This window comes from Pongo pygmaeus, chromosome 11 (genome assembly GCF_028885625.2).
Source record: "Pongo pygmaeus isolate AG05252 chromosome 11, NHGRI_mPonPyg2-v2.0_pri, whole genome shotgun sequence".
Classification (NCBI taxonomy): Eukaryota; Metazoa; Chordata; class Mammalia; order Primates; family Hominidae; genus Pongo; species Pongo pygmaeus.
The window spans coordinates 37,289,308-37,303,091 of record NC_072384.2 but is presented as its reverse complement, the minus strand read 5'-3'; the positions used below and the strand labels follow the sequence as shown (position 1 = coordinate 37,303,091).

The window sequence follows — 13,784 nt, the reverse complement described above, 5'->3', positions numbered from 1 at the left end:
TTTCTATTTTACCTGTTTAAGTCCATTGCTGCATTCTTATTAATTCTAAGGCTTTAGAACTAAATTTATTTGCTTTTGTAAGTATACAGTCATTTAATCTGCAATGATAGTTTTGTCCTCACTTGGTTCATTATCCCTTGTTTTGCTGTTTCTAACCTTATTGAATTAGCCAAAACAATCTTGTTTACTCTGCTTTTAATGACAGTCACTCCAGTGTTCTAACAGTATGTTCCATTCTCTCGAATCTGTAACTTATCTGTCTTTAACAATACCTCAATGCTCACTGAAAGTTTTAAATACAATACAATGGGGTAAGCTATTTTGGTAAAATTATTTATGAAGAATACTTTATTTTTTTAATCATATATTTAACAAATGCCTTTGATAAAATGATGCCACAAACTATAACTGTGTTTATCTAAAGTAGTTCTATATCTTGTAGATTAGTTTATGATTATAATCTATATCCTTCTGGTAAAGCAGTTAACTGCTCTGATGCTGCATATAAATACTAGTTTTTACTCATTTTTAGTTATAAGCAATTAAAATCCATTCCCAAAGTTGTCTGCAGGTCTAGAAACCCCATTAGAATACCACTTCCTCAATACAACAAACATGGTAATAACCACACTACTCCGAAAAAAATTCCTACCTCTTTTCTAGAAGGTGACTCATAAAACAAGATTTCAAGACTGAAAGCACGTTTGACAGCCCAAACACACAAGAAATCAGTGCCTAAGTCCCTTCCATAACATATCTGTAAAGTATTTCTCCAACCTGTGCTGACACCACCAGAATGACAGATAACTTTTTATCTCCCAAAGAGTGGACGTTATTTTCTATTTATGGATAGGTTCTTTTTTTGTTTTTTTTTTTTGATGGAGTCTTGCTGTCACACAGGCTGGAGTGCAATGGCCCAATCTCAGCTCACTGCAACCTCCTCCTCCCAGGTTCAAGAGATTCTCCTGCATCAGCCTCCCGAGTAGCTGGGATTGCTGGTGTGTGCCACCATGCCCCACTAATTTTTGTATTTTTAGAAGAGCCGGGTTTCACTATGTTGGCCAGGCTGGTCTCAAACTCCTGACCTCAGGTGATCGGCCCCACTCAGCCTCCCAAAGTACTGGGATTACAGGCGTGAGCCACCAGGCCCAGCCAACATGCTCTTACACTGAGCCAAGAAATCACTCTCTGAAGCTTTCAACCATTGGCCCTTTGAGGGCAAATATTCTATTGTTTGCCCATCAGAAAATATACGAAAATGGCAATAAGCACAATCAAATTCTTCTTTCCAAGCAAAAAATACCTCAATTCCCTGTATTTTCTCACACATTTTAAGTTTGTTGATCTGTACTATTGGCTTACTATGGATCATTGGTAAACATTAACCTTTGCTTCCTGCCACCTCCTAGCTTCTAAACCTGACACACTGGATCTTCCAGTTCCTGCTTGAATTACATTCATTCTACTGCCATCCAATCAGCTTAAGGTATTAAGCTTCTGTGTTACCTTAACATGTTATTTATGAAAGGAGACAAGGTTAATAATCTGATAAGGTTAGATTTTCAAATAGCTAGTCATTGCTAAGTACCTGATCTCTCCTGTGAAAGGAAAATAAAATCTTGGGACTCCAAACTCACTATGTTAAAAGGAAGAGTTACACTTGAGAACTGGGTCACACAAAAACTGCCTTCCTTTTCGTACCTGAACAGATAGGTGCAATGACAGAAAGCCACTATTTCTCCAGGTGGCCCCCCTCCTTTTACATATAACATGTGGATTCAGTGAGTACTAATCAAACCCTCACAAGAAAGTGACCACTTACCTCACTCCCTGCCCTCCCTATTTTTTTCTTTCCTCCTCTCCCGCTGCTCTTCCCCGTTTAAATATTGAAGCCCTCAAACACCTCTTGGAAAAAGCACAGATCAGATGCTACTGCAACCTATGTCTCTTTTTCTCAATTGCATCCTCAACCTTGGTAAAATAAACCTCCAAATTGATTGAGAGCTGTCTCAGACACTTTCTCCTTTACCAAGTTAAGAATTAACTATTAAATCTGTTTAGTACAATTTGTTGGACTGGACTAAAGTCAAGAGATCTGGGTTTTGTTCTGCCTTGATGGTCCCCAGGTTTCTTATTTGTGAAGTGAGAGTGTTGATGGTCTCTAAATTTTCTTCTAGGTTTTAACCTCTGTAGAAATGCTGGTGTCTATATGCTGCAGAACAGGAGAACCATCAAACTGCTCTCAACATATGTCAGAAAAATTATTACAAAAAATATTATGAGGGTTGATAACAGCTGTATTTCATATGAGTTGCCTGAGTGGGTTAAAAAAATTATCTATAAACGTATATACAATTATTGGTGTAGCAATGGTATAGTGGTTGAGTTAGTATACAATAGGTTAATGAAAATAGAAGTAGGAAGCTGGATTAAATGTGATTATTTGAGTTATGGTTCTGTCTAACTCTTAAAAAACTTTCTGGCATTTGAACCTAAGAACCAAACAGTGGCACAGATAAAATGATTATCCTTTAAGCAGAGCCCAGAGCAAGGAGAACACATTGGCCATGACTGCTTTCTGGAACATGTTTTCAGGTATAAATATATGCACTGTAAATTAATAGCATTCTGTCTTACCAAAAAGAATATGGGTTTCTTTTTTCCCATGTACCATCTAGTATGAAGACAACACTCATTAGAAGTTGAATAATAATGAACCCCCATCGAGTGGTTTAATTTAAGGATGCGCCAATGTTGATGGACCCAAAAGCATGTTCTATGAGATTTAGAATATATGCATTACTCTCAAAACCTAAAAACAATTGCAGAAATTAACAACATGAATACTTCAAGACCCTGAATAAAGCAATTCTGGCCACTCATTGTGTCTCATTAAAGCACAGAAACTCATATACTTGAACATACATGCATAACTTTACACTTCCAAGTTTGGTCTCTGTAAAAGCTTCATGGTCTGTTTTTCTGTTCATGGTTTGTTTTCCTCTCTTTCTTCCTGTTGGGTTCATATAATATTTATTTCATACATTTTCCTATCATTAGAACGTGTAATCTATGGATAACAGTGTGGTTTACCAATTATACTTTATTGATATGGTAAATGACTCAAAGAGTTTGCCATCTATTTCCTTCCTTTTGAATTTCTCAGAGCCCTAATAATTGCTTGGCTTCTAAACTGAAGTGCCAAGCACCTTTGCAGAAACCTCACATTCACTCTTAAACTATGAAAACTCTTTCCACACAAACACTAGACTCAAGAGGAGAGGCTAATCGATAGGGCATATGTGCATCCCCTCCCTGCTCATGTTTCTGAAAAAAATCAAATAGACCACCACCCCCCCCAAAAAAAAAACATGAGAATTAAGTGGTATAAAAGTAGCAGTTTCATCTAGGAAGGCTTTTAGCTGGTTTGCTTTTGTGTGTTTTTGAAGTACGGTGGGAGAAGTGGTAGCACCATTATGAATGCTTACAGAATATTTGCACCAAAGCCACGTGCCTATCTATCTGTGCAAACAAGGAAAGAAAATTGAGGCAGTAAAACCTGTAAACTAAGACAGAAATGGGACCCTATGAGATGCATTACAGGAGCTGAGCACAAAGGACTGAACAGGATAAATGGCCTCATTTGCTAGGGACTGGAGTTTAATGAATGATTTGGAAGGATACTCAAGCCATGGGACAATACAAAACTCGCAGGCACCCTGTAGATCATAGAATATGTGGGGAGACCATTTCTCTAAGGTAAGGATAGAAAGTTCCTTGCTGTATAGTAATGCATTGTTCTGCCTGATGCTTGCAGTCACGCCATAATAGGTGATTAGATAACCATCTCCCAGTTGCTACATGAGCACTCAAACTAACTGAAGTAGAGTGTCCTCTCCCCTCAAAACACTGCTCTTTCAAGCAACAGACACCTAGACCTAGGGATTTTAAATGCATTGCTTTTGATTTCATATAACTTAGTTGGGTAGTGAAAGCTAAGTAGATATAACTTGAATTTTTCTTGGAGTTTTTCTTACATTTCTGATTGATTTCTTATGAAAAGTGACCTTAAAGGGCACCCACATTCTCCCCAAGGTGGAGTTTGTTATTAATACATTATTAGGGCTCAGTCAGAAGAACTCCAAGAGTTGTTCCCTTTATTTTGTTAAGTTATCTATATTAGCTTCCATGTGCACCTTTATGTAAGGACTCACTGTGCAGGCCAAACGTTCCTTTCTCTGGATAGCTTATAAGCATGTGGATAAATTTGCATTAGAAATTCAATTAACTTTATATTAAAAGGTCAATTAACTTGGCCATGATAGAGATTGTTTTTAATTACTTTTTCTTGTAGGCCTTCTCTTCTTGTCCAAGCACAAGTGACACTATCAAATGATAGTCTCATTGCCTATTGGTTGCCTGAAACTCATATCCAAAACACACAGGAAATAACTGTCTTGGTTAAATGAATTAATAAGACATTCTTTAGACAATTCATAACTATTATAATTTTTGGGACTTAAAGTATAACCAATAATAAAGTATTTTAGCTTAAATACCCTCTGTGGTATTGTTCATGACAATCCCCTTCATTGTCTGTCTTTGTTGGTTTCTATTTTCTTGGTGAAAGATGATAATAAAGTAAAATGATTTTAACGATTAGTTCTTATTACACTATATCACAGTGTATTTCATGAAAAATTAACAAATAATGACATGAAAAATTAGTGATCTCTGTTGGGCGTGGTGGCTCATGCCTGTAATCTCAGCACTTTGGGAGGCCGAGGCAGGCGAATCACCTGAGGTCAGGAGTTTGAGACTAGCCTGGCCAACATGGCGAAACCCCTTCTCTACTAAAAAATACAAAAATTAGCTGGGTGTGGTGGCAGGTTCCTGTAATCCCAGCTACTCAGGAGACTGAGGCAGGGAGAATTGCTTGAACCCAGGAGGCGGAGGTTGCAGTGAGCCAAGATCGTGCCACTGCACTCTAGCCTGGGCAACAGAGTGAGACTCTGTCTCAAAAAACAAACAAAAAAACAAAAACAAAAAATCAGTGATCTCGTTTCATTAGAAAGCTCTTAGTTATCCTTGTGTTAATATGAGCCACAATTCAACTCATTCATGGGGCACTAGAACACTTATACTTAAGAGGTTCAAGGGATTACCACTTGGCATTAAGTTACAAGTGACAATAGTGTCCACTTAATATCAAGTTGTAACCATTACTGAACTATCACTCAGACAAAAGAAAATAACTAAAGATAAATATATAAATAATATATCTACATATTTTATATATTAATGCATTAACCCAAACTTCCAGATGACTTAAAAATAAAGCAAACACTGTTCAGGAGTTGATATGAGGAAAAGTCTTGAGATGAAACTTATTTTACTTTTGCAGAAGGGAATAGCCTTCACCCTCCAGGAGCAATAAGAATGTCCTAAGCACTTTGTAAATGTTACCTATATCACTCTCACTACAACCTTACGAGATAAAATTCATTATTCCCATTTTACTGATGTTTCAGCCAAGATCATACAGTTCACTGGAGGCTGAGTTACCTGTGTCCATCTACCTTTCCAGACTTTCAATTTTCCCCTAGAATGAAAGCACTGGATCTAAAAGTAATGAGATTATAAAATACCTATAAAAGGATGCTTAGGGCTGGGCGTGTAGCTCATGCCTGTAATCCCAGCACTTTGGGAGGCCGAGGTGAGTGGATCACGAGGTCAGGAGTTCGAGACCAGCCTGGACAAGATGGTGAAACCCTGTCTCTATTAAAAATACAAAAATTAGCCATGTGCGGTGGTTGGTGCCTGTAATCCCAGCTACTCAGGATGCTGAGGCGGGAGAATTGCTTGAACCCGGGAGGTGGTGGTTGCAGTGAGCCAAGACTGCACCACTGCACACTTCAGCCTGGGCAACAGAGTGAGAATCCATCAAAAAAAAAAAAAAAAAAAAAAAAAAGGTGCTTAGGAGTTATCTGAATGCTAGAGGTAATTCTAAGCATTCAGTTTTGGAACTGAGCAAGAGGAAGGGAACAGATTAGGCCCATGCCACTCAAAGAATGGGTCCACAAGGATGTAAATTAACTCTGTCATTGAGCACATTTTTCCCCTTGGTGAGACTTTCTCAATGAAAAAAGCTGTGCATCAGTTTATATTCCAGTGCACCTTTCTTTTTTCTTTTTTCTTTTTTTTTTTTTTTTTTGAGACGTCGTCGAGACATCGTCTCGCTCTGTCGCCCAGGCTGGAGTGCAGTGGCACGATCTCGGCTCACTGCAAGCTCCGCCTCCAGGATTCACGCCATTCTCCTGCCTCAGCCTCCTGAGTAGCTGCGACTACAGTCACCCGCCACCACGCCCGGCTAATTTTTTGTATTTTTAATAGAGACAGGGTTTCACCACGTTAGCCAGGATGGTCTCGATCTCCTGACCTCGTGATCCGCCCACCTCGGCCTCCCAAAGTGCTGGGATTACAGGCGTGAGCCACCGCGCCCAGCCTCCAGTGCACATTTCAAATCTTCACATGGACCAATAACAGTTTGAAAAACAGTAACCAGTCCATGAACAAGGCTTTAAGTGGCACAAACTTAAGAAGCTTATTATGAGATTTTCCTTTTCTATGAGTATTTTAATCATTTTGGATAAGAGTTATCCTTAAAGTTATCCTGTTTGATTTTTCATCTATCAAAAGAACAAGTCACATCCCTTATTCACAATAGAGATAGTAATGAAGGCTAATGTCCTAAACCCTGTAAATCTATGGGGGCATTAATGTTAGCTGAAGTAATATTGCTAGTTTTAATAAGCTGATCTCTTCCAAAAGCAAAAAAAAAAAAAAAAAAAAATAGCCTTCCTAAAAAAATGAACAATATTGTCATCACACAGCATAATGTTTGAAGTGAAATATGAACTTTAAAAATATATTATTCATACCTGCACCTCCGCCTATGCTTAGAATCTTAATTTCTGATTTTGTGTCTCCAATCCTGAAAGAAAAAAATTATGTAGTTTTAGAAAAATGTGTTAGGTGCTTTGTGAAATCTGATTATCTAGTCTAGTTGAAGAGAACAGACTAAAAATACAATGAATGAAAACTAGGCCAACATGAAATGTCCCAATTATATCAGTTATATTGCCATCTTTAGAGTATGTTTCAAAATGTAGGTTTTATTCATTAACAGTCTTGAACTGGGAGACTTGGAAATGGCAGTATGTACATCTCAGAGGTAGAAAATGCCATTTGTTTGGATATGGTTTGGAGAACAAGAATAGAAAAAGTGGAGTTTTGAGTCTAGTCATATAATAAGCCACTCGTAGATAAAGGAAAGGCTCAGGTGGTTTCCACTATCTATAATGTCTGCCTTCTTTCCTCCCCGTTTTTTTAACTTTCCTTTTAATGAACAAGTGTTTATTAAACATGCATTATGTGTATTCTATCCTAGGCATTAAAAAAACAGATATCACTTTGCTTTCAAAATGAAATGTGAGATAATAAAGCCTGAATTATGACTCAGGTACTAGAAATAGAGTGGAGTAGACAGATTGGGAAATAAGCCAGTAGGACTTGCTGTTAGATTGATGTGAAGAGGTCAGAAAAAAATATGAATGCGCAATGACTTCCCTGTTTCAGGCTTGGATGACTGGGCAAAGGGTAATGCCAAAAAGAAAGCTGAGAAATATAGTTTGGCAGCAAGCTTATGTTTTGTCAGGGCCTTTAAAAAAATAAATATGAATTCAGCAGACATTTGGATTTGCAAGATTTAAGCCGAGAGGAGAGAAATCAGGGTCAATGATGTATTCTGGAGAACCATCATCATAAAGTAATGGTCAATGCTAGAAGAGTAGATTCCATCACCCAAAGATATTGCAGAGTTAGAGTAGTAGTGGATGGTGATGCAATACCAACTTCTAAAGATCACTGATTGTGAAGAATATACAAAGAAGACAGAGAAGAAAAGAAATAAAGCACAGAGAGGTACTAGAGTAATTGGAGGCAGAGAAAGCCCGTCGTCGTGGCAAAAGCAGCAGAGTGTACTACTTAAAAAAAGAAAAATCTCCATCGAATTTGGCAATATGAGCGTCTTTAGTAATAGCAGTTGTAAAAGAAGATTGAGGACTGAAGTCAGATGGCAATGGGATTAAAACTGAGCTCAAAAATGAGGAAGCAGATCTAGGGTCTGTTGAAACAGGATGAAAGAGAGAAGGAAAAGAGATGACTGCTATAGGGGAACCATGAAGGGATAAGGATGGTGTTTGTTTCTTTGGACTTTGGGATGGCAAACAAAACTGTGTTTTGTCTACAGTGCAAAAGCCTGCACAGTCACAGGATGAGAACAAAGGTTGAAGTAAGGTTCTAAAGGAATCTTGCAAAGTCTAGGGTCAAGAACACCTATAAATGATTTGCCTTCTTCAGTTCTAATTATCCTCCAACTCATAATCCTGAGTCCTAACACATCCATTTCTATCTACACCTTTTGTTCATTCTTTAAAATGCTTACATCTATGACAGCATAGGGAGGCTATGAAGCAGAGCACCCAAGTTGAAATCGCAGGTTACTGATATGTTACCTTGAGCAAGTTATTTGACATCTCTGTGAAATAAGATAATAATATCATCTCTCTTGTAGCATTATTAATAACAGTTTCTAATTCATGGAGAAGTTGTGAGGATTCAATGATTTAATTCATGTAAATCTCTTAGAAATGTATCTGCACATGACAAGCACTCCACATATATTAGCAATTATTATGATTCTAGGCACATGTAAGTGATTTATGTGAATTAACTCTTTGAATCCTTAAAATTCCTCTATGAGTTAGATACTATTATTCATCCCATTTCACATATTATAATGACATCAAATAATTATTGAAAACTTACTATTTTCTAGCCAAGGATTTAAATGTTTTATATGTAACAACAATAACCAACTTTACTATTTATAGATATATACTGTAAGTTTTCCTGCCCCCAAGCCCTGCCCCACCATCTACCCCCAAACAGGGGATTGAAGAATTCCTCTATAGGGAAACAAATCGTCTCAGTGATAAAGTTAACATGATTTTATATCTGAGGATCTCCCAGGAAAGAGCTGAGTCCACACTCAATTATTCAGTGAGCTACTCACTCAACAAACCCTGCCCTTACTTACACAAAGAGAATCTGACTACCTCTTAGTGCCTCATTATTTGATTGAATAGAAAACGAAGGCTCATTAGGTGGTTGGGGAGCCATCTAACATAAGAAACAGAGACAGAAAGAGGCACAGAGAGCAGAGGAACATTTTGTAATGAATAAGAAGGTATTACATCTGGGAATGATGAAAAGAATGCTATAGAAAACATTCTTGGAAATTAAAAATATAATAGTAAAAAATTAATAGATGGGCTGAAAGAGGAAAGTTGTAGCAAACTGGAAATATAAGAAAATTAGGTAATCAATCCAGGAAGTATCTGATGAATAAAAGTTCCAGAAAAAGAAAACAGCAGGGAAGAATGATTACCAAAGTTCCTCATAACTGAAGGATCTGAATCTCAATTGAAATAGCCCAGGGAGTACCCACAAAATGGGTAAAAAGGAACCATTTCACAACTCAGTATTTTAAAATTTCAGAATACTAGACATAAGAAGATTCTAAAAAGTTCAAAATAGGGAAAACAAAACACATAACAATGTAAAAGTTATTCCACATGCCAAGGATGAGAATTTTGAGTAGCATTTGATGTATTTTTTTCTCTTATTAAGACTGGATCTCACTCTGTCATCTAGGCTGAGTGCAGTGTCTCAATCATATCTCACTGAAGCCTTGATCTCGCGGACTTAAGTGATCTTCCCACTTCAGCGTCTGGAGTAGCATGTGCATGCCACCTTGTTCAGCTAATTTTTTCACTTTTTTGTAGAGATGGGATCTAGCTATGTTGCCCATGCTGGTCTCAACCTCCTAGGCTCAAGTAATCCTCCTGCCTCAGCCTCCCACAGTGCCGGGATTACAGGCATGAACCAACACATCTGGCCAGTATTTTATTTGTTAACAGCAATTCTGGTATCTAAAAGACAGTGGAAAAGTACCTTTAGATCTATGATACAAAACCATTTTCAGTATAGAGTTCTATATCCGGTCAAACGATGGACATAGAACCAAGGGATTTTTAAACATACAAAGGTTCAAAAAGTTTACCTCTCGTTCACTCTTAAAGCTCTTAAAGAATTGTTCAGGAAACAAAGGACCAAGGAAACAAAGAAAAGAAAGGCGTGAGATACAGAATCAAGGAATCAAATACTGGAGAAAGAAAATGATTCTCAGAAAGTGAAATAAACTCCCTCCTTAATAGTTGTATAGCAGGCCAAAACAGATCTTCCTGAACTGAAAAAAAGAAGAGAGGGCTTCAGAAAAGTTGTTCCCTTGGGGGGTAAAATAAACAGATTCCTTGATATATTGAGAGGAGATTAATATATCTGCTTGGGGATCAAAATAGTAATAGGTACATAGAGAACTAAGAAAAGAAACCAAAATCAAGGCAATAGTCAACTCTAGGGAAAACAAAAAGTTGTACATAAAAGGAAATGTAAGCATAGTCTAACATATTGCTCAATTATTAAGAATATGTACATAGGCAAAATAACATAAACACTCAAGTTATTTAACCAATATTTTGACTACATATAGTGACATGATAGAGTGGGAAATATGTATGCTTACTTAGCTATTTTAATACAGCAAAATGAAGAAATAGAACAATAACATGTTATTTTGAATTATGAAAGAAAATTCCATAAATAACTAAAAGATTTCAAAGTGCTGAAAGTGGTTGCTTCCAGAGAGTGGGAATCAAGAATGGAGTGGGTGGGGTTTGTTATAGTCCCCACCCACTTTAGAACCATTTGATGGTTTTTAGAACCATTTGATGTTTTAAAATATGAGCATGTCTTGCTTTAATAAAAATTTAATAGGCTCGCTCCACACTCAATTAGCACAGTGAGCCACCAACTCAAGAAACCCTGCCCTAACATACACAAAGCATATCCTAATCACATTTTGGTACTTCATAACTTATAGACAACTTTAAGTAACAATTTTAAAGGTCCTTCAGCTAAATCTTATTTCAAACACTACCTTCAGGAAAAAAATTACTTTTTAAATAAATGACACTGAGTCTGATCATTCCTAACTATATACTACTGTTATAAGACAAACAGTGTGCCCTTAAAAATTCTTCAGTCTTTCACAGATTTTATAATATTTCCAGTTAGATTTAAACTTTGAAGATAAGGAAGGGGTCATTCATCATAGATTATGTTATCTCCATCCACGGTTCCTCTTCAAACCAAACTGTGTATGGCTGAAGAAAACCAAGGATCTGGTAAGCTACAGACATGAGCAAATACTTTTAGTACTGAAAAAGAATTGCAAAATTAACTCATTACCTTTAACTTTAGAAATGAGCAAAGAAACCCAAAGAGGTTACCTATAATTAGTTCCTAGGTAAGAAGTTATCTATATTTGCTATTTGCTTTGATGTTTGCATCCTTATCCTATTACATATTAATTTTTAATATATAATATCCTATTTTTTGAAAGCTAACATTTAAAATCTGAATCATGTTAAATAGAAAAGGAAATAAAATTTTATATATGTCTAATAATGCCTGCTCTGGTCAGACATAGGTACTGCCCTGGTGAAAGAATTTCAGGCCTACAATACAGAAATTCAGCAAAAGATAAAATACCACTTTCCTTTGCTGTTTGCAAATTGGATCCATAGTCATTTCTTCCCAGTTTCCCATTATTATTTCCTGAAGTAGAGTGAGTTACAGCAAATCACCCCCAGATAGGTGATTTGATTATCTTTAGCATGTGGAATCTGTTACTCTCATAATGCTTATCAGCTCTGGCACAAATTGAACACATTAATCACCCAAAAAAAAAGAACTCTGCAAGAAGGATAGGAACCAGTGAGTTTCACTGATAATGGGAAAATGGTTCTTTTTTTAAGGAACACATTGCTAATATTGAGTTGAAAGAAAAAGACAATTTTGGGGAAGAGAATGATAACTATAACAATGGATAAGGAAAATTAATTTAAATGGATATTATGAGAACTGAGGCACTCAATCCTCAGGGCAAATCGTACTTTGGCAATTATTTATATTTGATTCTAATGAAAAGCATACCAGACTCCCTTTGGGACTTTTTTGGGATGTAAAATTTGGAGGAGAGCTGAAAAATCTGAGTTCGAAGATTAGCATCTTATCTTTTCCCAAATGAACATGGATTTGTGCTTTCAAATGGTTAACGCTTATCTCTATGCAGCTGGAAATACAGCACAAATGGGAGCCTTTGAGTGTTCAAAGCAAACGTGGAACCAAAGCACTGCAGGAGAAAGGCAGGGCAGGGCAGCGAGGAGGGGACGAGGGGGAGCTGCTATCAGTAATTCGCCCTTATCCCTGTGCCCAGCCTGCGAGGCTGAGCGAGACCCATCTATCACTGACGCACAGCCAGTCTGAGGCTTGTCCCTTTGACAACAACGTCCCTTTTGTTACCTTGCTATTATGCCTGGCAGCTTCTTGTCCATGAATTCCTGCATGCACTGGTGTTCCGTGGAATGGTTGAGAAACCTCCGGAAAGATTCAACATATTTCCCGTGGTCAGAAAACAAGCTCCTCATGGAAGATGCCATATTTGGTTTTCTGAGAAAGACAGAGCAGGAAGCAAGGTTTAAGTTCCCCTCCTTCTCTTCCCAGTTCCCTCTTTCTTTCCCCACCCCCACCAGTTTCTATCCAAAAAAAAAAAAAAAAAAAAAAAAACTGCTAAGCTTGTTTTGAATTTAACATGCCACAAAGGCTGGCGTGCAGAGCTCATTACGGAGTCAGTATTTGAACAGGACTTTGCACTGATACTTTAACCCCTACACGGTTGTTTTGTAAGAAATAGAAGTATTAAGCAAGGCTGTAAATCCACTGCTAAAACTTTTCAAATTCCTGAGGTTGAAAGGTCATAAAAACAAACTGTATTCAAATCACTTCCTGTTTTGTCAGCAGAGCCACAAGTAAGTTCCAAGTGGGAAAGTGACTGCTCGAAGTGGCAGACACCAGGATAAAGAGGACAACTACACAGCACTCTGAGAAATCTACAGCAGTGAAATCTTTAACGAAAGACTGTCATCTGCCTCTGTGCTTTCTACGGGATTGTTTTGGGCCTTTACATCCCTCCGCACTTGAATTTTCAACTTATCTGCTGCATTTCTTCAAGTGCTGATTTGTTGTAACTCAGAAATTATCTTAAGAGGAAGTCACGAAGGAGGAGCCCAAGAGCTCATAACTAGAAGGTGTCAGAAGCTGCATTTATGGGAATGAGAGTGGTGAGAGAAGTCTTGGAGCAAGAGTGCAGGACACCAGGATAAAAGTCCAGTCCACAGAATCCTTCCCTAAGGGCGCTGAACACGACGAGGTCATAGATACTTCGCTTGGCTGGATGAGCCTTTGGAAACCCAGTGGTGTCCCCACCAGAAGAGCCAAAGCTTCAGAGTACCCACACACAGTCTTTTTCCTGGGAAGTGGTCTTTAAGAAGGTCATCCTTTATCTAATATTGGGTTGTTAATAATAGCATCCAACTCATGGAGGAGTAATGAGGATCAAATGAGTTAACTCATATAAGTCTTTTAGAAATATGTCTGCTTAAACCGTCCCTTCTTCTAATTGAGTTCCCAAGCTGCCCTCTAAGCATTCAAAACACTCCCCAACTCCCTTTTTGTTTTGTTTTGTTTTTGAGAGGGAG

The 13,784-nt window shown here is 37.6% G+C and overlaps 1 protein-coding gene across 1 annotated transcript in view; it reads right to left on the bottom strand.

The window, feature by feature from the left end:
• The window catches only part of HNMT (histamine N-methyltransferase), a 49,239-nt gene extending 36,190 nt beyond the window's left edge, over nucleotides 1-13,049 (bottom strand). The window contains exons 1-2 of the mRNA XM_054477490.2: nucleotides 12,550-13,049; nucleotides 6,942-6,994 (exon numbers count right to left, since the gene is read on the bottom strand). Coding sequence (XP_054333465.1) covers nucleotides 6,942-6,994; nucleotides 12,550-12,686 — 190 coding nt within the window. The 5' untranslated portion in view covers nucleotides 12,687-13,049. The remainder of the gene's footprint in view (nucleotides 1-6,941; nucleotides 6,995-12,549) is intronic.
• Nucleotides 13,050-13,784: the final 735 nt, after the last annotated feature.